This window comes from Podarcis vaucheri (assembly GCF_965113315.1).
Source record: "Podarcis vaucheri genome assembly, chromosome: 11".
NCBI classification, from domain to species: domain Eukaryota; kingdom Metazoa; phylum Chordata; class Lepidosauria; order Squamata; family Lacertidae; genus Podarcis; species Podarcis vaucheri.
Window position 1 is genome coordinate 64,173,144 of NC_138749.1, and position 24,872 is coordinate 64,198,015.

At 43.7% G+C, this 24,872-nt stretch overlaps 2 protein-coding genes across 2 annotated transcripts in view; one reads left to right on the forward strand and one right to left on the reverse strand.

Annotated features, from left to right (window-relative positions):
• The window catches only part of ALDH1A1 (aldehyde dehydrogenase 1 family member A1), a 75,637-nt gene extending 73,564 nt beyond the window's left edge, over window positions 1-2,073 (forward strand). Inside the window, exon 14 of the mRNA XM_082241607.1 lies at window positions 1,459-2,073. Within this exon, the coding sequence (XP_082097733.1) occupies window positions 1,459-1,531 (73 nt within the window). The 3' untranslated portion in view covers window positions 1,532-2,073. The remainder of the gene's footprint in view (window positions 1-1,458) is intronic.
• A 13,537-nt stretch (window positions 2,074-15,610) lies between these two features.
• The window catches only part of TMC1 (transmembrane channel like 1), a 58,703-nt gene continuing 49,441 nt past the window's right edge, over window positions 15,611-24,872 (reverse strand). Inside the window, exons 15-20 of the mRNA XM_082241534.1 lie at window positions 24,633-24,700; window positions 22,379-22,618; window positions 18,273-18,398; window positions 17,039-17,117; window positions 16,812-16,926; window positions 15,611-15,974 (exon numbers count right to left, since the gene is read on the reverse strand). Coding sequence (XP_082097660.1) covers window positions 15,814-15,974; window positions 16,812-16,926; window positions 17,039-17,117; window positions 18,273-18,398; window positions 22,379-22,618; window positions 24,633-24,700 — 789 coding nt within the window. The 3' untranslated portion in view covers window positions 15,611-15,813. The remainder of the gene's footprint in view (window positions 15,975-16,811; window positions 16,927-17,038; window positions 17,118-18,272; window positions 18,399-22,378; window positions 22,619-24,632; window positions 24,701-24,872) is intronic.

The following is a 24,872-nucleotide window of genomic DNA, read 5'->3' on the forward strand; positions in this document are numbered from 1 at the left end:
CAGAGATTTTATCTGAGCAAGTTCGTATTTGCACAAAATGTCACCACTACAACATTCTTATTTCCAGGAAGTCTGCCTTTGCTCTCCTGGCATTTCCGCTGCTTTGGCTTATAAGAATGAGTAACCAGTCAGGGAAGACAGGAAAGGAACATTCACCACTGTAGAAACTGTGGGTTGTATTAACTCATCCTATGCTATGCTGTCCATATCAGTTACAATTAGGAAGGAAATAACCTGCGCGGTTTCTGTTTTGCAGTGGTTTCTTTTCCACCAAATGCCAAGTTATACATCTCACTGTTCACTATTTAATATAATTTACATAATTATTTATCAATTTAACATAATGAATGATGCAATTACTTCCACACTATTCATTTCAACACAATCTAAAATGGGGGTGGGGGTGGGAACCATAATCAATTATATATATATTTTGGGACTGAGAAACAACAGCAAAAACTGATCAGTATTTGCTGGATTGGTTTCTATTCTGGGCATGGTGTGAATAAGTGAACATCAGTAGCTTTTGCTTCTGTTTTCATTGGAATTCTTCAACATTGCTAATTACATTTTCTATCCAGAAGTTTGCCCTGTTGGATATTCTAGTGGCATTTGTTTTCCTACTAGAATGGACTGTTTTGTAAAACTGAAATGAAAAAATGTGAATGTACAATTCATTTCAGTTTTACAAAACAGTCCATTCTAGCAGGAAAACAAATGCCACTAGAATATTGCCTGAAGCTACTCCAAACTTCCATTTAAAGATGTCATAAAATGGTATTTGATAGCACAGATCCATACAGAATGCAAGCCTCTGTGCCTTCTTGGTGAGCAAATAGCCTTTTTTGGCGAAGAAGCTGATTTCTATTCTGAAATGTTATCTAGCCCAGATCATGCATTAGGCCTCAGAGGAAGACAATAATTTCTGTAGAGTCCATGGCTGGGTGCTGTTGTGTCTAAGAGAATTTGGACACAGTCACTAGAAATACGCCCTTTGTCAGACTCTCTTGAAGCTTCATGGCAATGAATAGAAATTGTACTAGAATGTTGGTCCTTTCACTTCCATAAACAGGAAATGGCTTCTGTCAGACTTGATTGAAACACCCCCTTATCAGTCAACCAATTGACACTGCCAAGTTCTCATTTGAAACCCCCTCAACCAACCAGTGTAAGCTGAAGGAGGCACATGGTTTCACTTTCAAAAGTAGCTCATTGACCGTAGTGTTCAAATTCCACTCCTAGCCACTCAGTTGCCAAGCCAAAGCTTCCCAGGCTCTGTCTGTCATCATAAAAAAGGCTGTCACAGAGACTGACATCTCTGGCTATCCAAGCTTCCTGTAACATCTGATCAAAATACACTGTCAGATGATATTTGCAGCTCTTGGACATTGAACATGCTGGATCACAGATATATTAAATATTGTTGCTATTCTGATGGTCTCTCTCTCTCTCTTTAAGTGGAGAATATGGCCTTCATGAGTATACAGAAGTCAAGACAGTCACCATCAAGATTCCACAGAAGAATTCATAATATCACTGCAGGGAACAGGAGGACTTGACCACATCAGATGCTAATCAGACTTGCAAGGCCAGCTATAGAGCAGAACATTTTGTAGCAGATGTTTTCATGTAATTTGGGTTTTCTTTCTATCTGTAAAAACAAATGTGTTTAGCAATTAACAGTCATTTAGAAAATCTTAAATCTGCTTAACTAAGAAAGGGAAATCTTAATGTCTGAATCTAATTAACAAGTTTTGAATTTTGATGAAAAATCAATTTTTATTTCCCCCCGTATTTGAATATATTTGAATATATCTGTAGTGCTATGGGAAATAAAATTGTGAACATATCATATTTACACAATTTGCTTTAGTGTGCTGTTATAGAATCATAAGCTGTCATCTCTTTCTTTGTTAAGAGCTTGGCAAAAGTATTTAAATATGGCTATCTAATAGAGACTTTGTAATCAAGAGCAAAAATCATTAGCAATCTTCTGGTACATGTTGTAACTTTGATTCTGTTCATAATAACTACTGTGCAGAGGCATTTTGGATGTAAACTTTTAAAAATCTATCCTTTTCTACTGTTATTCATTCAGTTGTCTGTTTCCATTACAAACTAAAGCTGTATCCTACACACACAATCTATGTACAATTCCCTGGGAGTTACACCCATCAAACACAATGAGGCTTATTTGGCAGAGGTATGTAAGGCATTACACCATAAGACATTATGCTTTGTCATTAAGACATTGAGAATTTCTACATGCAGAGCTTTGAAAACTAAACTAATTCAGTTGGTAATAAGACATACCGGTACCTATCCTGCCCCATCTACAAATATATTTTATATATTCCATTTATATACATTTATCCAAAGATCCCAGAGTGGTGTACAACATTAAGAACATAATTTATGCAACATAATAATAAAGACATAATACACAGCATAATAATAAAATAATCATAAAAATACTGCCCCACATTTAACAGGCCATAGATTATTTAATGGCTGAAGGTAAAGAGGAATGTTTTCGCCTGGCACTTAAAGACATGTAAAGATGGCACCAGCACCCACAGATGAGAAGCCACCACAGAAAAGACTTGTTCTTGTGTTGTAACCGCTGGACCTCTCTGGGATGGGGGACATAAAGAAGAGCCTCAAATGACAAGTGGAGGGTCTGGGTCGGTTTGAATGGGGAAAGGTGGTCCTTAAGGCATTTATAGGTCAGCATCAGCACTTTCAATTGGGACTGGAAACTAATTGGCAGCCAGTGCAGTCGGGCCAGCATCAGGGATATACAAAATGCTCAAACCATCTCGTTTTGATGAGCAACCTGGCTGTCAAATTTTGCACCAGCTGAAGTTTTCTAACTGTCTTCAGAGGCAGCCCCACACACAACACCTTGCAGTGATCCAACCTGGAGGTTACCAGAGCATAGGCCACAGAAGTTAGGCAAAAAGCTGATGGAAGGCACTCTCTGCCATTGAGGCCACCTGAGTCTCAAGCAATAGCAGAAATTCCAGAAGTACCCCTAAGCTACGTATCTGCTCCTTCAGAGAGAGTAACCCCATCAGCAGCAGGCAATCTTCCATCCATCTGGTCTAGGGAACCACCTACTAACAGGGCCTCAGTCTTCTCTGGACTGAGCTTCAGTTTGTTGGCTCCCATCCAGTCCATTACTGGGACAAGACATTGGTCCAGCACATCCACTGCCAAATCTATAGATGTAAAGGAAAATTAGAGCTGTGTGTTCTCCGCATAAAGCTGAAAACACACTCTAAAACTCTGGATGACTTCACTCAGTGGCTTCATGGAGGATAGAATTGAACCCAGAGAGACCCCACACTGAAGGCCCCATGGTGCCGAAAAACACACCCCAAGCATCACCCACTGAAGATGACCATCCAGGTAGGACCAGAACCACTGCATAGCCGTGCCACCCACCTCCAACTCTAATAACCTTTCCAGGAGGACATTGTGATCAAAGGCATTGAAAGCCGCTGAGAAGTCAAGGAGGATTAACAGGGACACATTGCCCAACAGAGGTCATCATATAAGGTGACCAAGGAAGTTTTTTGTGCCAAAGTCAGGCCAAAACCCCAACGGAAATGGATCTAAAAAATCAGTCTCCAATAACTCATGGATCTGGTCAGTGACCACTCACTCAAGAACCTTGCTTTAAAAAAAAAAAGGAGGTTGGCAACTGGCTGGTAGCTCTCAGAATCTAGGGATTGTTTCTTAAGCAGTGGTCTTTTCGCTGCATCCATCAAACAAACAAGAACCACCCTCTCTCATAAAGAAGCACTGACCACCTGCCCATCTCAGAAGGCTGTCTCCTCCCTGCTGGATTTTATCAGCCAAGAGGGGCAAGGGTCCAGAATGCAGATAGTTTTCCAAAGCAATCCAAGTGTCTCTCATGCTACAATGTTGTTTTTAAGAGGATATACGCTTGGTCTTCATCACCCCTGTTATACAGAAAATTCCAAGTGGGTCTGAACCTCAATGCTTAAAATCCCTGATAGAATATAAGGATCCAGAGATCACGCTAAGGGTGGCCAAATTTTGCGTGGCTGCCATAAAACTCAGGGACAAGCTGTGCATTACAAAGACTAAGGCCTCAGATGCAAACCCTAGATAATATTTTAGAGACTAAGACCTAAACCACATTTCTAACGGTTGTCATATTCATATTGTTTATTGTTATATTCTATTGTAAATTCAAACTTAATTCTATTGTGTTTCATGTTTGTTTAGTACGGTATGTGAATCTGGTCTGGGACCGTAATAAACTTCATTTCATTTCATTTCAATCCAAGTGCCTTGTCCACATCATCAAATCACAGCAACTGAAATTCATCTAACGAAACAGAACTGGACACCATGCTCAGGACGTCTCTTGAGATTCAAATGCTACTACAGCAGAGACAAGGTGACTTTACCCTCCAAATGCTTGGCAAGCAAGTCAGAGCAAGCTACCCTCAGTTCTACCACCTCCAGTCCACAAAAGTCCCTGAACTACCCAGAAAAGCTCTGCCAGGTGGCATAGGGAGGATGCCATGGAGGCAGCAAAGTGTGCTTTTTTTGCTGCCTTCACTGCCACTGCCATTCGTCTGGATTTTTCCTCCACTTGCATTCAAGCTGTATCTCAGCTTGATTCTTCACTTAAGTTTGAGAGGATACCACGTAGTCAGACGGACTCCGTGAAGCAGGAGAGGGGACTCGGGGTGATTGTGTCAACAGCTGTTCCACTGATCGAGCAGGGCTTCAACGGAAGTGCCTGCCATATCAGCAGGGGAAACTCCCAGAGTCGCCTGGAAACCACGTGCATCCATCATTCATACTAATAGGTCCCCCACCTCTGCAGAGGGGAAAGGGTGTTGAAAGCCTAAAGCTCAACAGGAAGTGGTCTGACCATGACAAGGGGCTGGTGTCAATACCCCCCACTTACAGATCACTCTCTTCTGGCCCAGTCAAAAAGACAAAATCCAGAGTGTGACCAGCCATATGTGTCGGACCAGTGACATGTTGGGACAGCCACGTTGTCATGGCAGCCATGAAGTCCTGAGCCACCCACCTTGGCATGGATATTGATGTTCCCAAGAACCAACAGTCTGGGAGTCCTGAACATCGCCGCCAAGACCAGGTTCCCCGGCTCAGGCAGGGAGACTGCTGGGCAGCCAGGCAGGCAGTAAACCAACAGAATCTCTAATCGGTCCCATATACCCAATGCCATAAATAAATAATTAAAACATAGCAAATGTTCTACTCTGAACTAAGTCCGGCTGAATTCAATGGGACTCACTCCCATAAAAGTGAATATAGGAATGCAAACTAAATGGCGTGAGAAACAAGAAAGGTTTTCATTTGGCACTGAAAATATAGCAAGCTCAGCACCAGACAAACCTGCCTGTGAAAAGAAAACTGGGGCCAGAGCATCGCTATGAAGAAGGCCCTGTCTCTGTTGATGTCAGTTTATCTCTGTTTCTCATCCCCCCCCCCAAGAATCTTAAATTCATCATCACTTCGTGGATTTTACTTCAGTGCTCTATGTGCAGCTTCCTTTGTGCTCGATCCCAAAGCTACAGTTAGTGCAGACTGTTGCAGCATGATTGCTGACAGCAGACCCTGCTACCAGCCAAGTTCAAGGTGCTACCAGTGGCGGAACTAGCCGCTCGGGCACCCGGAGTGGCGCACATGCTGTGCACCCAGGGGCGGGGCGATCTGGCGAGGCAGTGATTGCGTCCAGGGGGATTTTGTCACACACCCCCTCAGGATGACACCCGGGGCAGACCACCCCCACCCCACCCCTTCCGCTGGGTGCTACTGTTAGTGTCTAAAGCCCTAACAGCTTGGGGCCTGTTTACATCTGAGTTCTTGCAAATGCAAAACAGGTCTTATGTGCCACCTGTAATAGTGCCAATTCTGCCAATCAAAGCAGTCAAGTGGGCACATGTGAGTTAAGGCAGTCTCATAGGTAAACTGATCCCAAGTTGTTAAGGGCTTTGTATACTAGATAACCACCTCAGAGGCATTGGGCAATGATGTAGATTGGGAGCTCAAAGGGGGTGAGGAACAGGAAGTATTTCAGGTGTTGAAAGAGCTAATTTAGCAATAGGAATTAATACCTACAAACAAACACAGATTCCTCATTTCCATCCAAAGGGCAATTCAGCCTACATTCTTTTCTCCTCTATTGAAACCAAGCCCTGTTCTATATTATTAATCTGATGTGCTGAATTTGCCCATGGGTCCTGCCAAAGCAAAGAGATACACCTTTTGTCAATTTAGGCCAGCCTAAGACTGAACATGTTAGTGTTTGCTCAAAACATTTGAGATATGCTTGAAGGAAGAAAAGCAGCAACTCAGCAGGATCCATCATAAGATGTGGAAAGGGACAAACAACCCATTTAGCCAAAAACCACATTCCACATCTCTGAGCCCAAACTACACTTTGAAAAAGGACTGCACAAAAGCTCATGAACACCAGAGCAGTTTTTTCAGTTTATCAGCATTTCAATAATCTTGGCCATTTCAGAAAAATATAGAAAGGGGGTGGAATCCAGGGTTCTCAAATTCAAGAGCATTGTGGTGTGGCCATGGGGTGGGCTCTCTTTGTCTACTCTTCGGATTGCATAATCTGAAGATGTAAACAAGATATTTGGAGAGAGGAAAACTTCCCAGCACATTATTGATGCTACTTGCCCTTATTGGACTGCTGGAAAGCAACTAGGGCACTGAGGAGCAGGTATTACAAATATTAAGGGAGAGTGTGGTTCTGACACTCCTGAAAGTCTTAAGCAGACTAGCACTTGACCTGCCTGATCTGAACATTGCACATTTGCAGTGTGCGGGCAAGTTGCTTAAGTATGTAGTGTGTCACCCAACTTCTGAGTTTATTGGATGAAATTGGTTTTTTAGGTGCTTTCCAATCTGGTTGCCTGTCTAGTTCTTGAACAGGAACCGCCATGGATGATCTTCATCAGGAGGTGGAGAAGGGGAGCAATTCTCTTCATTGGAAATGTCCTAGCCAGAGTGTGGCTTGGTGGGACCATTTTGTTCTAACTTCAGTCCTTCCAGGGAAGATGGGCTGACGAGATGGTGGTAGGAGATTGCTGCAGTTTTTGGTAAGGTTGACACAAGGATGCTGCCACAAGGATGCAACTTGCCTCCTATGCTGTTTAACATCTATAGGAAATTGATACCTGGGTATCATGACCTGGGACCCAGGTGAATGCCATAATCTGGGGCAGATGTCAAGACAGCACAGCACACCACTGCATGCACCTATGCTCACATCCTCAGTAACTGCATGCACAGTACATGTCTCTGATACCTGGGTGCCATAATTCAGAGGTGCCATGACTCTGAAAACGTATACATGAGTTGTCCACATGTTCTGTTATCCAATTATATTGCAGGAAAGCTTCACACATGTGACAATCAGGAGCTAATCATGTACTGTATAGAGAATGTTATAAAGGTTTATTGGATTTTGTATTCTCTGCCCAGTCTTTCGGAATTGTCCACTGGGTCTCTTTATATAGCTGCATGGGCTATATCTGAATCCTTTCCATGCACTGTGTGTCTTCTTTTTGCTTGAAGCATCGGCATTTTTGTTGCACCCTCCTTTGTAGGATAACAAAATGACTTGGTCATGTTCCTCTCTGATTTCTATCTTCTGATCCCAGAGAGGCAGAGGAAGTCTTGAATCAGTGTCCTGTATCACTTTTGGATTAAATGAAGGTAAACAAACCAATGACTGATGCTCATAATTATGATGTGAATGTAGTGTTGGCTTGGTTTCTGGTGATCTTAGAGTAGTTGTAGAACATACTTTGGATGGGGTTGCTGGAGGGGTCACACTCCAACATTCAGTTGCTCTTTTGGGGTCCAGAGGCCATGTTCAACTTCTTCTTGTTCTTACTTGTAAACTTACCTACTAGGCTTTTTGTGAAATGTATCCCACCCCTCCATCAATTTATCCACCCAAATTCTCGTTCTGCAAAAATGGGCAAAGGGAAAGGGAGCATTGAAGTGGGAATTAAAGGAAGTAAAAACAGCAGCAGACAATACCACTGGGAAAACATGGTTCTGGAACTGCCAGGGGAAGTTCATGTTTCCCATGAGTCCCTACAGTGGATACTGGGACTCCATGAAGCCAAGGAGAGTGAGGGCAATGCGTCTTGCATTCACCCCAGGGGCTCATGGGAAAGAAAATGAAAGGAAAAGTGGCAACTGCTGGGGCTGCTGGGGCTGTGATGACCCAGGATCTGGAAAACACACAAAAACAGCATTTAAAATAAAATCACCAAAAGAATTCCTGTTAGAACTTTCAACCAGTCTTAATTTCAAGTAATTGCTAGTGATGTGATAATTTCTCAGGGGGCAGATGCAGCCAGCCTTTGGGGGGAAAGATAGAGGAATGATTATTTTTCCTTGCAGCTTTTCTCAACATGGCCAGGTAGCAAAGAGGAAAGCTGCACCAATTTAATTTCTGTCTATGGTGAAGTGCTTAAAAGCAGCACCGGCATCTTGTTGGGGGAGGGGGTGGAGCAGGCAGATGTGGAAAGGCCCATGAAGAAGTCAGCTTTAAATCCTCTAGGGCTGGGGTGTACAAAAGCATTACAATGCGTTACATTGTGAACCTATAGGCATTTGCTCAGAAGCAAGTGCCATTGAATTCAGTGGATTTGCTCCCAGGAAAGCAGTCCTAGGTGTGTAGTTTTATGTCACAGAACATTAAGCCATGACCGGAAAAGTGCTGCTTAACAGCTAGGGATAAACGTTGGATGGAAACACCCTGACCAAAACAACCACAGAACCATGAAGCGAGAGCCTGACAAAACTCAAGCAGCTGCGAGTCACGCAAAGCAAACCACGGCAAGGGAGCATTGGCAGAAGGAACCCAAGGTGCCCCCGCTTCTTGCCCAGGTGCTTCTGTGCTTGGGCAGCACCCACTTGGAAGCTCAGCTCCATCAACTTCCAACCTTAATGATCAGAGACAGGTCATTTTCTCAAATCATGGCAAGAAATTTCACAAAGGAAACTGCTGTTTTTAATCAAGGCTTCACCCCTAGACACCCCAAAACACACCTGCTGGTAGCTGACTGGTGCTTCTTTGCTTCAGCCCAGGAATGGATTAAGAAAGTTGCTTTTGGCAGACCAGGGGAGCATTGAGAGAAACTGGATCAACCTTTATTTCTTCATACAAAAGATCCCAGGTTTAACCCTTGGCATCTCTTAGAGTGGGGACAGGATTCTGTTAGAGGCAGCAGAACCTCAGTTAGTTAAGTATTTTTATTGCTTTTTATTGATGGGAGGGCAGTTGCCCCCTACCCCCCCCCCCAGCTGCACCCATGAGGGCTAGCAGAGAGCCCTGCCTGAAATCGTGGAGAGCCTTTGCCAGTTACTGTAGTAGACAATACTGAGCTTATGATCCAATTCAGCTTCCTATTGTTATTGTGAGCTGGAAATAAGCTGACCATTTAGTAGATATTTCAAAAACTGCTGCCTTCTCAGGCTTTTATTTTGAAGGAGTCCAACGCTAGTCACGAACTTTTTTTTTTTGCATTCAGATCATAGCAGAGCGGCTGAGCAGGGTTCGCACACAGCACAGCAGCCCAAGTGAGAGGATGTAGGTGTCCCAGCTTCCCAACGCAATGGGTTGCTGGCCCTTACCAAGAGGGAGAGGGGAGGGCAAGGCATGGCCCGGTGCTGTGTGCGACCGCTGAGCCACCATGCACCACCCCAGCCAAAGAGCAGTGGTGTTCCACCTGCACCCCCTCGCCGGCTGCTAGCCATGGTTGAATGTAGCTCAAAATACCATGCACCAACCAGACCAGGTTTTGTGGAGGGGCAAGATGACCTCCTCCTCCTCCCTCCTGTTGCCAATGCCCATTTGTTTACCATCTCACATGGGACCTAACTCTACAGTCACTCGAGAAAGTGAAAGGTGAGCTTTGCTTCCTTAGAGGGGACAGGTTAGCAGTCAGTGACACCAGAGAGGATGTGCGGTTAAGGCCAAGGAGGCTGCGGTTCTGCCCCAACTCCAGCTGGGATGTCAACCTCAGCAGGTGCTGGAAACAGTGAGCCAGAAACAGAGGGACTGGGTGCAAAGGAGAGAGATCCTGCACCTTTAACAGAAGCACTGAGGAGGAAAAATTGGCAAGTGGAGATTTGTGCAATGGATTTCTGAGGCTTCTCTCGAATGCAGGGAGTTGAATAAGTAATTAAACATATTCAGAACTGCAAAACACTTTTTTGTTTAGGCAAGACTAACCTGACATGCAATCTTATTACATTCAGGGTTTTTTTAAGAAAGATCTTGATTTTTATCTATAGTATTGAAAATTTTATTATGTCCACTATTTTTAAAGTCCGTTTTTATCACTATTTTACTGAATATTCTATATAATTTCATGAAAACTGCTCAATAATAATAATAATAATAATAATAATAATAATAATAAACCTTGCTAAAGGACTCAGTATATTGTCCTAAACCTTGGTTTTATATACTCCTCAAAATCACTTGGAGTTGCAAAGTGATCTCAGAGTCGGAGAACTGGGGAGATTCACACTGACTGTCTGCTTTTTAAACATACGAAGCTATTCTTCCTAAAACAGTCACCTTTGGATGTTCATAAAATAAATTATTTATTTTGAAGGTGAAACATTTAATAACAGCCCTAGACCAGACACCAGGGAAATGTATAACAAACGGGAAGCCAAAACACAAATCTTTGCAGAGACAAGAGCCCATGAACAGGATGAATCCAGAAACAAGCTAAATATTTAAAGCTAAAAATCCCCATAGTTTAAGGAAGGCATTGTGCAAATAAATAGAAAACATCTGTTGAATTTTTCTTCATTACAGCTTGAGGGGGAATCAGTTGCTATTGTGAAATGGCCAGATATATTGACCATGCAGGGACTCAGTGTCAGATCAAATGCTTCACAACTAACCAGCTGATCACAGCAGAAGAGGCAAGATAAACTTAATAAAACATTCTACATGATGAGCAGCTAAAGTTGCTCAGGGCAGCAGATTCGTTTTCACAGGTGTGTAACGTCTCAACGCAACTGAGTCCTTGTTGCAGGTAAATCTGTAATGTGAATGACTTAAGCCCTCTTCGTGCCTTCAGTCTGAATGAACCACGTGGTCTGCAGCAGCATGTACTATAAGCCCTGTCCCCTTGATGATGCTCCAGCACCAGGCACAGGGCAATGCAGGATTGGTGCATGGGGACATCTCACTAAGGCAGAGCATGCAGCAGGGGAATCAATGCTGCTCCTGCATGCAAGTTTTGTGCAATGTCCACTCAACGCCATCCACATCATTTTCCTATTTAATCCAGATTGGGGGGGGGGGGATAAATCACAGCAGGAATGGTAAATCTGGATATAATGGGATGGTGTTCTGATGAGGAGGATGTCACGTGGATGCTGCAAAAATCTTGCATGCTGTCACGTGGGGGATGCCCTCCTCTCCAAGGCGCCACTGCCCACCTGCTTGCCATCTCCCTCTGGACCAAAACCGCACAACTGTGCAGCAGAAGAGCTCCATTTCCCTACTCCTGTCATTTCTTGCATGCTCAGAGGTGAACAGGCATCAACAGGGGAGAAACTGCTGGACCAGGAGAATCCACAGAATGGCAAATGCACCCTGCTGCAAGGGTTTGGGTCTTGGCAGGTGCTCAACAATGCCTGATCAACATTTCTAGATCAGGTCCACCTAGTCCAAAAGTGGACAATATGACATTTCTGGAACCTCATATACAAGATGTAAAGATGATGCTTCTGGTACAGCAGCTATGGGGAACCTGTGGCCCTCCAAATGTTGCTGGACTCCAACCAGCCCCATCTAAGCAGTGCTATTTTTCTAGAAAAAGAGGTGCCGGAACTCACCATGAACACATCTCTCATTCTCTTAGAATGGCAATGGTGTCCATCTGAGAAGGGCTGGAACTGAGTTCCAGCAAGTTCCAGCTGAAAAAAGCCCTGCATCTAAACATGGTGCACATCTAAACATAACAGCTGTTGTTGTTTAGTCATTTAGTCATGTCCGACTCTTTGTGACCCCATGGACCAGAGCACACCAGGCACTCCTGTCTTCCACTGCCTCCCACAGTTTGGTCAAACTCATGTTGGTTTCTTCAAGAACACTGTCCAACCATCTTGTCCTCTGTCGTCCCCTTCTCCTTGTGCCCTCCATCTTTCCCAACATCAGGGTCTTTTCCAGGGAGTCTTCTTTTCTCATGAGGTGGCCAAAGTATTGGAGCCTCAGCTTCACAATCTGTCCCTCCAGTGAAGCACTCAGGGCTGATTTCCTTCAGGATGGATAGGTTTGATCTTCTTGCAGTCCATAGGAGTCTCCTGCAGCACCATAATTCAAAAGCATCCATTCTTCGGCGATCAGCCTTCTTTATGGTCCAGGTCTCACTTCCATACATCACTACTGGGAAAACCATGGCTTTAACTATACGGACCTTTGTTGGCAAAGTGATGTCTCTGCTTTTTAAGATGCTGTCTAGGTTTGTCATTGCTTTTCTCCCAAGAAGCAGGCGTCTTTTAATTTTGTGGCTGCTGTCACCATCTGCAGTGATCATGGAGCCCAAGAAAGTAAAATGCCTCCATTTCTTCCCCTTCTATTTGCGAGGAGGTGATGGGACCAGTGGCCATGATCTTCGGGTTTTTTATGTTGAGCTTCAGACCATATTTTGCACTCTCCTCTTTTACCCTCATGAAAAGGCTCTTTAATTCCTCCTGACTTTCTGCCATCAAGAATGTGATTTTGGCCACCAAACTCCATGGACAAAGACAACAGGCATATAAAACATAACAGTATGTCCTTTTAAAATGTGGGGTTCTTTTTTAGGGGGGGTTATTGGGTGGTTGTTGTTTTTATTTTGATTATGTATTTTGTGGCTTTATATTTTGATTTTATTCTATGGACCATCCTGATACTTCTGGGTATATAAATTCAATAAATAAATAATAAAATAAACAGAATGCCTAAGCATAGAAGTTCATAATAGTTGGCATCTGTATTTTGTGCAAGCACATTGTTACAAACGATTACTGCCAGACCAATTCTCCGAGGGCTTCTAGCAAGAGGAAACTTGTCATCTCCCTAGAAGGTGGGGCAGAGATCAGGGCAACCTGAAGCCTGTGGATCTTATATCAGCTAGCCTCTGCTGTCTCAGGCAAAGAATAGTTAGTAAACTGCCATCCTGTCTGAAGTATTGTTGCCTGACCTAAATAAATGTTACATATCCTCCAAGATTTTGTCAGGGTGGTGGTGTTTGTTAAGCCATCTAAGCTATGTGCATCTTGGTTCGACTATGTCAACAAGGTATCAACGAATAAAAATGGAGCAGTGAGCTTAGCCAAGCCAAGTTGAGAGCTGCCCTCTGGTGGTTCTGTGGTTTCATTACATACAGAAGTGAAGGCACATTAAAAAAAACAACCAGTGAGCTGTTCATAACAAGTCATTTTTGTATAAAGCAGTGTTTCCTCCAACTGTTTTTGGACTACAGCTCCCATCGTTCCTAGCTAGCAGGACCAGTGATCACACTGGTATCAAGGGAACTTTTCCTACCCACTCCTTTTCATCAGTCAGGGGAAGCGCTGACTGAACGGCAGGATTAATTTCCCCAAACGATCTAGATAAGAATTTATAAAGTTAAAAACCCTTGAAGTACACACAAAAATATCTTTGTATTTTTTAAAAAGAAAACATACTGCAGTCTTTAATATTTACAGAGAGTACAGTTTGTAATATTCTCCAAATTACATCCCAATTAAGTTAACGAAACTTGGAAACTTAATTCACCAGTATGTCTAAAGTGCTCCAATACCTTCACATGAGCTTGTGCAGGAGAACTTCCCATTGCATTTTAACCAAGGTGTTGGGTAAAGTGCATTGCCATCTACAAGCACTCAAATTAGAAGTCAGCATTCCTTCTCTACAACTCACTTCAAAGCAACATTGGCTTGGATTCTAACAGCTTCCCCCCGAAAGGCTTTTGTGCCTCTCCCTTTCCTTCACTACCCCAACCCATTCCTGAGGAACGGGGAGACTCTCTGGAACAGTAGGAAGAAGTCAACCCCAAATGAGGAGAGCTTTTCACACATGCAACACAACCTTTGAACTCAAGCCATGAGGGAAGGCTTTAATTTTTTTAAAATATATAGAGTTGATCCACAAATATTCACAAAGATTTGAAAGTCACTAAAGTATTCAGGTTTGTTTGTGGTTTTACACAATGCTAGCTCTTCTACACAAATATTTTCAAAGCAACAGCACACTGACTTCATTTTCTTTACATTCTAATGGCATAAGTTACATAGCCACTTGACTTTCAGACTTCTAGCTCTGTATTAATGTGTATTTGCACCTGGCTTGACCTGCTACTGCCAGCCAGTCAGTGACACTGGCCCCCATTCTCTCCTGGACTTGAATCGTGGCCACCGTGGCTCATGAAGCTAGGTCCCAGCCATATCACCTCTGAAATTCTTGCTTGTTCTAACCCCTGCATCTTTCCGTGAGGGTGAAAAATCTTATTGGATACTTCCCTTTACTACAAGTACGTGTCTAATGTTGTTTAATGAGTTGTGTCAGGGAAGTGACATCAGAGCGAGAGGCGAAGGGGAGGCTCCCAGATTCTGCGGGCGAAGGACCCAGCACCAGGGGGAGAAGCAGCTCGGTAGAGGAGGAAGGAAATTAGCGCAACACCAGGGATAAAGGGGGGCAAATGGGGGAAGCGAAAGAAGAGCTCCGGGATTCTTCTCTGGAGATTAGTGAGGAGAGCACAGGCCCTCCACTACCCATGCCCTCCCTGCGCAGAAGACTCCTGCGCAGTGAGAGGAGGAGGTGACTGGGAGTCAGACAACTTTTATGCTGGAAAAGGTTTAAGAAACGCCCACAGACAGATTCTGCCAGCGACTGAGACAGCCACATGGAGATGGGCTGTGCAGTCAGAACAGTTTAACCAAGGCAATTAAGCCTAGAGAGGCGGCAGTTTACGCACGAGTAACTCATACCCCACTACAAGTTGGAACACTTTGCTTATCAGTAATTTGGAGGTGGTCCTCATATGCTCAGAGACTTTGCGCCTGTTCATCGGGGGAGATAGGAAGCCCAGAACACTTGTTCTTTAGATGTCCCTTTTATGAAGAGGCACGTAGTGAGACCATTGACCCCCTATTGGTGAGGCTCGCTGACCTCACAGAAAAGCAAAACTTTGACCTTTTCCTGTTAGGCATAGATCATAAGATGACCCGACGGTCGCCAGATTCTGCGTACAGATCTGTAGGTGCAGACCATCCCCCGACCCAAACTAGGTTGTTAAGATAATCCCCAAACTTGGTTCCATGGGTGACTCTGGGTCATCTCTCTGTGGTAGCTTATCCTAAAGTTTTAAGTGTCTATACGCTTATTGCATTTATAAATTTTAAATTTATTGGTGTACATTGTTTCAAATGTTTGTTTTCCTTCTGGGATTGTACCTCCAAGTGTGTTTTATAAGCTGGCCTCAGACCGTAATCTGGAGGTGGGCCTGGCGTATTCACTTCGGCAACACATATACTAAAATTGGAATGATGGAGGTGGTCCTGGCATCCTTGGCGACATGCCTGCAAAGTGTGGGCTTCTGGGAGTGTATCCATTCATGCCACTGACCCTTGGAATAAGGTTACCAGATTTTTTTCAATGAATCCAGGGACACTTTTCAACTTCAATGGATTTTGTATGGGGACTGAGTTGAAAATCTGGCGACTGTCCCCGGGAAACGGGGACATCTGGTAACCTTACCTTGGAGCCGCTGGCCGGGTCACTGCTATCTGTGGGGGAGGCGCAGGGCCACCTCGTCCTCTGCCACGGGGAGGTTGGCTTCCATTTGCAATACCTGGTTTTCCTTCCTTCTGTTCACCTGGCTTTTTCTTGGTCTCATTTGCTCCTTTTTCTTTATCTGAAAACATTGTTGGGGGGGAAAACAGGACTTATTTTTTGAACCCAAAGCCAGAATGCAAATTCTGGACTGAAACATGGCACATGTAAGACATGGTTCTGTGGTTGGCACCTAGTGGTCAAAGGTTGGAGCTGAGGCTGCTCTAGGCCTGTGGTCTTGGGGGGGTGCAATATGGACAGCAGACTAAAAACTGTGTAACAGAAACAAAGAAATGAAACTAGTTCTTGTGACAAATTTCCCTATGGGCTTGCTTCGCAAGACGAAAACGTCTTGCGACTTTGTTAAACCGTTAAAACTGTGCTTCGCAAGATGAAAAATTCGCTAGACGGCAAAACTTGCGGAACGAATTAATTTCGTCTTGCGAGGCACCACTGTAGTTTGAAACCAGCTAGGAGGTCTTGGTACAGTATGTAAGGCATAAGACATTGGACTTTGTGCAGTTCTCCTCATCCTGATAGGGAACTGCAACTTTTTGCTTCGAAATGTTAGAGGGTATGTGAACAATGGGACAAAGCTGAGTTTCTGGAGGGTTCTCCTAAACTAAGGTGATCTTCACCTGGTTTTCAACAATCCTCCTACCCATCCCACATCCTACAGAACAGCCATCTGCAAAGGCTTTTCAAGGGGCACAGATGGCTGCAGTGCAGAGAAGGAAAAAAGAAAGTTTTCTTTTGTGAATTCCCTTCCATTCACTTCTCTTAATACCGAAGTCAATATCATTTTCTCCTGCAGTTTGTAAAATACAAGTCCCAGAATCCCTGGCAGGAAATGATGCTCTGTGCATCACTGACAGCTGAGGAGGCAGCTTCCTGTAATGGCTTTCAAAGTGTTCCTCACCTTGACCCTCTTTTGGATTGCTGGGTTTGGGCGCTGTCTCAAAGGGGTTTTCTTCAACCTCCCCCCGCGCTTGCTGTGCCTTTAGTTTGTTCCTCCTTTTGTTTTCCTCAGCTTGCTAATGTGAAGAACAAAAGTGAACATCCCAGAATTAGTCTCACGAATAATCACCATCTAATGAGAAGCAAACAAACTAAAAACCCTGTAACAATCTTTTGCAGCATCCTTACATTTTGCAATTTCTTCTTGAGCTCGAGATTCATATCTTGGTACCCTTTTGATATAGCGTTGAGGTAGTAGATACTCAGGCTAAATGGGGGGAAACCACATATGCTATGTCACATAATTATTACAACCATTAAAAACCATTTTTAAAGTAGAAATAGGGAGAAATTTCATTCAGTTCGCATTTTGAACCAAAACAGTTTATTTTATTTCCTATCTGCACTTCACCATAAGGTCCCAGGGTGGTTTACAACAAATATAATATTAAAATCAGCTAAAACTAATTACTGTCAAGGGAACAGGGTGGATCTTAAAATAAATATCTCATGTGCCAAAGTCCAGGGTAAAGAGGCTAGCTTTTGAAATTCACACTTCTCTGAATATTTTGATATAGTTCTCTAATGACAATATGGATATTAGAGGAAAGTGTTAATAAAACTGCATATATTAATGAAAATAATGTACAAAATGCAATATATAAGAAGAAATTTCTTTTGACAGATTGACAGATTCATGCATCTCTATTTTAAGCAGAGTGATATAACAACCATCTTCCCTACGAGAAGCAGATGCAAGTGAATTGCACCCTAGACAAAAACTATGGTTTGATGTTTCTGGAGTCCTTGCAACGCTGTGTCAAGTACTACTTTTACACAACCACATCCTTTAGTTGCTATTTCATCCTTGAGGCATCTCCCTTGCCCCCACCCCCCCACCCCCGTTTAGCTGCTTTAAAGGAACTCTGAGATGAATAATCTCAGAATTCTGGCAGGGATGGCCTAAGAGATGGTCTTGCCTGAGGCCAAAGACAATATGGCATCCCCTCACCCACTCCTTCCATTGGCAGGAGCCAAGTGGCCTGAAAGATGAATTGTACTTCTAACACTAGCAGTGGAATAGCATCTTCCACCACACCTGAGTGTAACAAGCAAGTTTAGGGAGCGTATGACAGGCCTGAGGCACACAAAACTGAGGAAGGGAACAGCTGGTGGGATCAGGAAGAAAGGGGGGATGTTGCTGTGCCCCCTGCCAGCTTCTGCTCCTCAAGGCAATTATCTCAATCTGCCTAACAACAGAGCCAGCTTTGAATTCAGGGGCCATTAAAAGAGAAGTCCACCTTCCCCGCCCTCCATCCCTTTAGCCCTCCTGCCTCCACTGGGTAGTGAATGCATTCTACGTATGTCTAAAAAAAATGGGGATGTATTTATTTTTAAGCATACAAATGTGTACTGTACATACACCATCAGTAGTATGAAGGGCAGGATCACACCAGGGTTTGAGAGAAGTCTGAAAACCTTCCGAAACCAGGAAGGGAAATCATGCTCCAGAGTTTCTCCAATGACCTCAAACATCCTGGTTTTCCCGCTGTTAGTGCAAAGACACACAGAGATAAAGAGTGGGAATGTAAATAGTGTTTTTGTTAAAGTAATACTAATAACAAATACAAATATTATTTATTTGTGTAGCTGAAGCAATTACAAAAAACCACGAATAATTCACAACCATAGTAATGCCAGAATATAACCCAATCAGTCTTTATTGCTACCAGATATATTAAACCACTCAAGGAATTTTAGCTTTTGGAGGGGTCTCCTAACAACTCTCAGCACCCTTAACAAATTGCATTTCCTAGGATTGTTTTTTTTTGGGGGGGAGCAATGACTATAAAAATGGTATAACAGTGCTTTAAATGTATACGTAGTGCAAATGTGGCAGTTCACACGACTGAATGCCTATTCGTCTTTTCAGAAAGGGTGGGGGGCTCTTCCATTCCCCAAATACCCCTGTTATGTACTAAGCCGGGATCCTAGAATAGGCAAGTAGGATCCTAGAATGCAACAACTGATTGGCTGGCAGGAAAAGACCAATCAGGCTCCAGGAGGGAAGCAGAATCAGCCAATCAGACGGGACTCATTGTGTAAATAATGTATATAAAAGCCTGAGGTTTGGGGGCGCAATTCAATCGCTGTTTTACAAGCGGCAATAAAGAGCATGAAATCACTACAGGACTCCAAGTATATTTCAACCCCCCCACGAGGAAAATTAGATTTCACAGAGAAAGATTGTAGCCTAGCCTTTTCACTGATACGTTAATTTTCTGTATGTTGGAATTAGGCGTGCATGAGCTTACACCAAAAGTCAAGGCATTCTCTCTAATCAAGTGGGACACATAGCAGTGGTTTCTCCACAGGGCTGAGGGAGCAGCAGGCGCATCTTCCTTCCTACAGCCCAGGGCAAGTGGCAAGGCAGCAGCTCACAGGAGGGAGAAGAGCAGGGCCTTGTTCACTTCCCTCCTGCTCACTGACATTCAAGCAGGGGCACCCACATTTGCAAGCAACTCAGGTGAATCCTGAGAACATCTGGAGAAGAATTTCATACTGCTGACCCTCCTACATTAAAAGAGCCCTGGAGGGTATTACACATTCATTTGTTATGGGGCTGTCCATGAAAGTGCCATGTGTTGTTTCATGTGCGCTTTTTACAAAATAGTGCAAGAGTGGAAGCAGTTAATGAGACAGGAGGGTCGTTATATCCTTGCACAAGTTCTGGGGCTGCACAGATACAGATCCACCTCTAGATGTCACACGTGGCTTTCCATAATTACAAATGAAAACTAGCGTGCCTCAGCACCCCCTGTTTTCTAGCTATTGACTTTCTTGAGGTCTTTTCCAGATTTTGAAGCAAAAGAGCATGTTAATGAATCTGGGCCTTATCTTGAGTCTCCACACAGCTCAGTAATAATTACCGGTATTGTTGTTTACATCAGTGGCCCTTTGCTGAGTAAGAAAAGCACAAACTTGTGAGATATTGCCAAGACCCACAGCCACATGGCACTGCTGTGCAACCCAGGTGAGGGGTGTTTTGGTGGGATGGCGGTGCCAGGGCAGGGTTGTGCTTCCTGTTTCACCTCAGGCGGCAAAGAGGGGAGCACTGCCTCTAACTGGAAGGGGAAGAGATAGGGAGGTAGCATTCTAAGTATTTGGGGAAGCAGTCTAGGCCAGCACTGGGATACTAGATCTAGCCAGCAGGCCAGGACCTGAAGGTTGTGGACATGCTCCAGTTTCCTCTGCATCCAGTGAACTCCCACTGCTGGTTTGAGAAGCAGTGCGCACACAATGTTTGCCACAATCCATATTTGTCCCTACTCTATCCTTATCTTTCCAACATAAATATCCCTCATCTAGCCAATCCCAGTGGAGCTTGCTATCTGCCAGCCCAGCTTCCAAAGAAACAATCAGGAACTCACTTGAAGTTGTCAATAGTTTCTTTGTAGCCATGTCCTTAATGTCTGCCCCAAACTTAATGTCACATATCACATCAGATGTGGGGCAGGTGGGTATGATCTGAGAAAAACAGTCTCTCGGGCCAAACAGGCCTGTGCCAGGCAGTGCAGGAGAATATGCACAGTTGTGGAAGGAAGCAGAAAGACACAGAGAGTAGCAGAGAAGTGGCATATCCTTCACTGCAACATTTCTCCAATGAAAGTAGGGACATCCTATTCCACCACCACCATCATTTTACTATTTATAGCCCACCCAGCTGATTGGGTTGCCCCAGCCACTCTGGGCATAAACTTTCCTACACAGAACTTCCTACAGATGACTCAGGGGTCACATAACTCCATAACCTCCAATATTTCTCTTACGAAAATAGGGACATCCTAAGGAAAAACGGGACAGTCCGGGATCAAATCAGAAACCGGGACGGCTTCTGTAAATCCAGAACTGTCCCTGGAAATAGGGACACTTGGAGGATCTGGGCAAATAATAACAAAACTCCAAAGAGGTTTAAAAGGAAAAGACAAATAGCTTGTTCTGGAAATGCAAAGGGGATGGGAAGTCAGTGTAGAGAGTTGAGGACAATGTGACCCAGCTAAATTCACAAACACTGTTCATTCAAATAAAGCAACAGGCCATATTCTCTTTTTAAAAATGCCATAGATCTATGGGGATATGATTTGTTTTGGCAAGCAAAATATTTTGTATAATTCTGGAAATTGAAACAAGGCATGAGTAATAGTCCCTTCAGAGACGTAGAAATTTAAAAATCAGGAACAATCCCACATTAACATCTAGTTCAATTTGACCTGTACTTTCCCCTCCTACATTATTTTCCCCCACAGTTATTGTATCCCACTTACCGTATTTTTTGCTCTATAGGACGCACCAGCCCATAGGACGCACCTAGATGGGGGGGGGATAAAGGGGGGGATTTTTCCCCAGGCGCGGGGCTGGGGTGGGAGAAGCCCGAGCTTCCCCCGACTCCAGCCCCCAGAACGCGACCCAGAGCAATGCTGAAGCTGCATGCAGCTTTGGCATCGCTCTGGGAGCTTGCGGGGCTGGGGGAGGGGAAAGCCCTCCGCCAGCCTCCAAACCAGGTCGGGAGACAGCGGGATGGCGCATTGCGCCTCCCCACTGTCCCCCGAGTTTGCGGGGCTGGCGACGGGGAGGAGCAGGCTTCTCTCCCCCGCCAGCCTTCTAACCAAGTCGGGGAACAGCGGGATGGCGGCATTCCGCCTCCCCGCTGTCCCCCGAGCTTGTGGGGCTGGCGGTGGGGCTCTCCCGAAGCCTCGAGAGAGAGGGGGGTTGGTGCGCACCGACCCCTCTCGCTCTCCAGGCTTTAGCGAAAGCCTGCATTCACCCCATAGGACGCACACACATTTCCCCTTCATTTTTGGAGGGGGAAAAGTGCGTCCTATAGGGCAAAAAATATGGTATATATTTGTTCCTGACTTTTTTCCCCATTCAACATAATAAATGCTACATGTAGAATGCAAATCTGAAGCGCAACTGAGACACTGCCTTGTCCAGGTACCCTGTGCAGCAGCATCTTTTACATAGTTACTCAGAAGTATATCTTATTAAGTTCATAGTAGAAAAGAATATGTTCTGCAGAGTCTGGTACATTCAAAGAACATCTGCAATGTTTCTGGGGATGTTTAAATATCTGTCCTTGACAAAAGCTGAGGGGAAAATGTTTACTCTGGCTAACATAAAGGCCCTGCATTGGACTGGAACTATTAATTTTTAAATATAAGTGACCCTGTTATCTGTTGGCATACACAATATACCTTTAGAGCACATTTGAAGCCCATTTCCCCCCTCTAAGAATTCTGGGCACTGTAGTATACTTGTCGTAGAGTTCAAATTTCCAGCAATAATGAATAAACTACAGTGCCCAGAATTCTTTGAAGGGGAAAATGGGCTTCAAATGGGCTTCAAAGGTATAGTATGTATACTGTCTTTGTCACACCTATCTTTCACGAAAGTGCATCCAATGTTATAGTTATTTGTTCAGTAATCCTACATCTGACTTTGAAGAAATGGATATAATATGCAGTAAACCTGAATGGACCACAGTCAAAGGATGGAGGAACGGAAACAACTGTGTAGACAACTGGCAGCGTGGAGAGGAAGAGAATAAACAGCAGCATGGCCATGTAGAAGTTGTTTGATCGTGAGGCTTTGAAGACTCTCTCATGGGGAACATTGCAGCACATCACAGCCCAGCACTGCAGGTACATGGATGTATGGAGACGGATGACGTTGATCGCCGGCAGACATGGTGCATAAAAAGAGCCCATCCTATGAACATTCAATAAGCCATTTTCTCATAAAAATCTACAAAGGGGGTTCTAAGGCAGTAACTCTTTAGCTTTTATTTCCCATTGCTTTCCCAGCCACAAACCCTTAGGATCTTCTAAGGATTTGCCCCTCCCAACACTCTGCTAGTCCATATTGGTTCGTATTTGGAGAGAGGTGCTTTCAAAACAGCCATGTTTATATAGATTAAGTTAATATGGTTCTTATCTTATCACAGGTACACAATAATAAACATGATAAGCCCCCCTGAAAAAATGCATGCATTTTTCATGCACAGTTCATCCTCCTCTGCTACTCTATTCCCCCAACCTGGTTGGATTGATCTATTATTATCATTTATTACAGTTGCCAGATTGTTCGCATTGTTTCCTGAATCAAAGTGTATTTCATTTTGTCATAGTGTGATTGTTTAGCGATCCCTACAGATAGTGCTTACTGGTATTTGCAAAAGCGTGAGATTAAACTATAGGGAGCTCATGTAGTTTTTCTCTGCTCTTGTTTTCTCTTCTGCCTGGTATAGAATGGATTAAACTGAATTGGGATCTAGCAGAGCTAAAATGGAATTATACCAAACAAAAGAGAAGAAACATTATGACAACGTATGACCTTAATTTTGAGGTAACTATCAGATTTTTTCTGCAAATTTTATGCAAATTTCAGTTTGCTTTGAAAGCTGATGTCATCTGTTTCTGGGAATGCATATGAAATGCATATGAAATCTGATGTTAGAGCACGCCCCCCCCCCACCTGTCCCCAAATTAATATTTGAATGAAATGGGGTGAGTAATATATTTGAAAAAATGATTTCTGGTATTTCACTATTCTCCAACTTAATGTAATATTTCAATATCATAGCTGGAAGGTCAAAACTACCACATGTGTAATATGCTGATGTGGAGCTATTCTGGGCAAACGTTGGGGCACAGAATTCTGCATTAGTTGCAATTTCAAAATCAACCTTAAGAGCAGCACACACAGAGCACACTGCAGTAGTCCAGTCTAGAGGCTACCAAGGCCTGCACTATTGCGTCCTTTCCAGGATTGGCTGTAGGTGGTGTACCAGTGGGAACTGGAAGAGTGCACTCCTGGCCACTACAAACTTCTACACCTCCAGTGGCATGGATGGATCTACGAGGAACTCTCTCAAGCATGTCTCTCCCATGTATCGGTCTCTACAGCCACAACAGGTGCTGTAACCTTCCAATAGTTTGACTTTACCTCCAAAGGCACATTCTTCCATTGTGTCCCAAGACAGGGATGCCAACCAACCACTCTGAAGCTATGTTCCTGCTTCTTTATAATTGTTTATTTTATTCATAATTGAATAGTTTATTCCTAAATTAATAACTGACTGCTGTAGCTGAAGGGTCAAACTGAATTTATTACAGCATAAACGCAGAAACATGTCTATCGTGTAGCACTGAGCTCAGGGGGATTCACAGCAGTGCTTGCCAATGGTGGAGTGCGAAGGCATGGATCTTTCTTGAAAGGTAAACACCAACTCCCACATTCATGATTTGCCACGATATTTATAGCCTCCTGTGTTTTTGTCACATTGGAGGAGCCAAATGTAGGAGCAAGGAAGCAACACCGAATAAGAAACTAATAATGATTGCCCTGTATATGCCCTGTATATTCCTGTATATTCCAAAAGTCTGACAACAGCAATAGCTGAATTTGTCACACCTGAAAGGTAGCATCCGACATGACTATGTCTTCAGAGTAGGACTCATGATTGAGTCACCATTTGTTACTCTCAATTTATAACAGCTTATTTCACAGCGTCCAGGCATGATTTCAGTGAAGTCACACCACAGTAAAGCTGGTACAATGAAGTGGAGAATCAAGACCAGAGGTGACAAGTGTGATTTTCCACATTTATATCAGAGATTTGACAAGCAAAGCAGAATAATTCAGTCACATTGGAAAACCTTAACCTTATGTAAAGCCACTTCTACAAGATCTCTCGTGCAGTATTCCACCAAGACACACTTACCAGATCATGCCTTGATTGAAGATCAGGCCCAACACATTTCCACTAATATCAAATTCTGAATATGAAGGCTGAAGGGAAAGCATAATGAATTCTCTTAAGAGTTGCAACAAAGCTTTAAAACAATGTGCAAAGATTGCATATTGATCATTTTGCATTAGGAACAGTTTTTCCTCAAGCAAATGAACAAATCTCCAGAACCGGGGCAATAATATAATCTGAAACACATATGCAAAATAATAT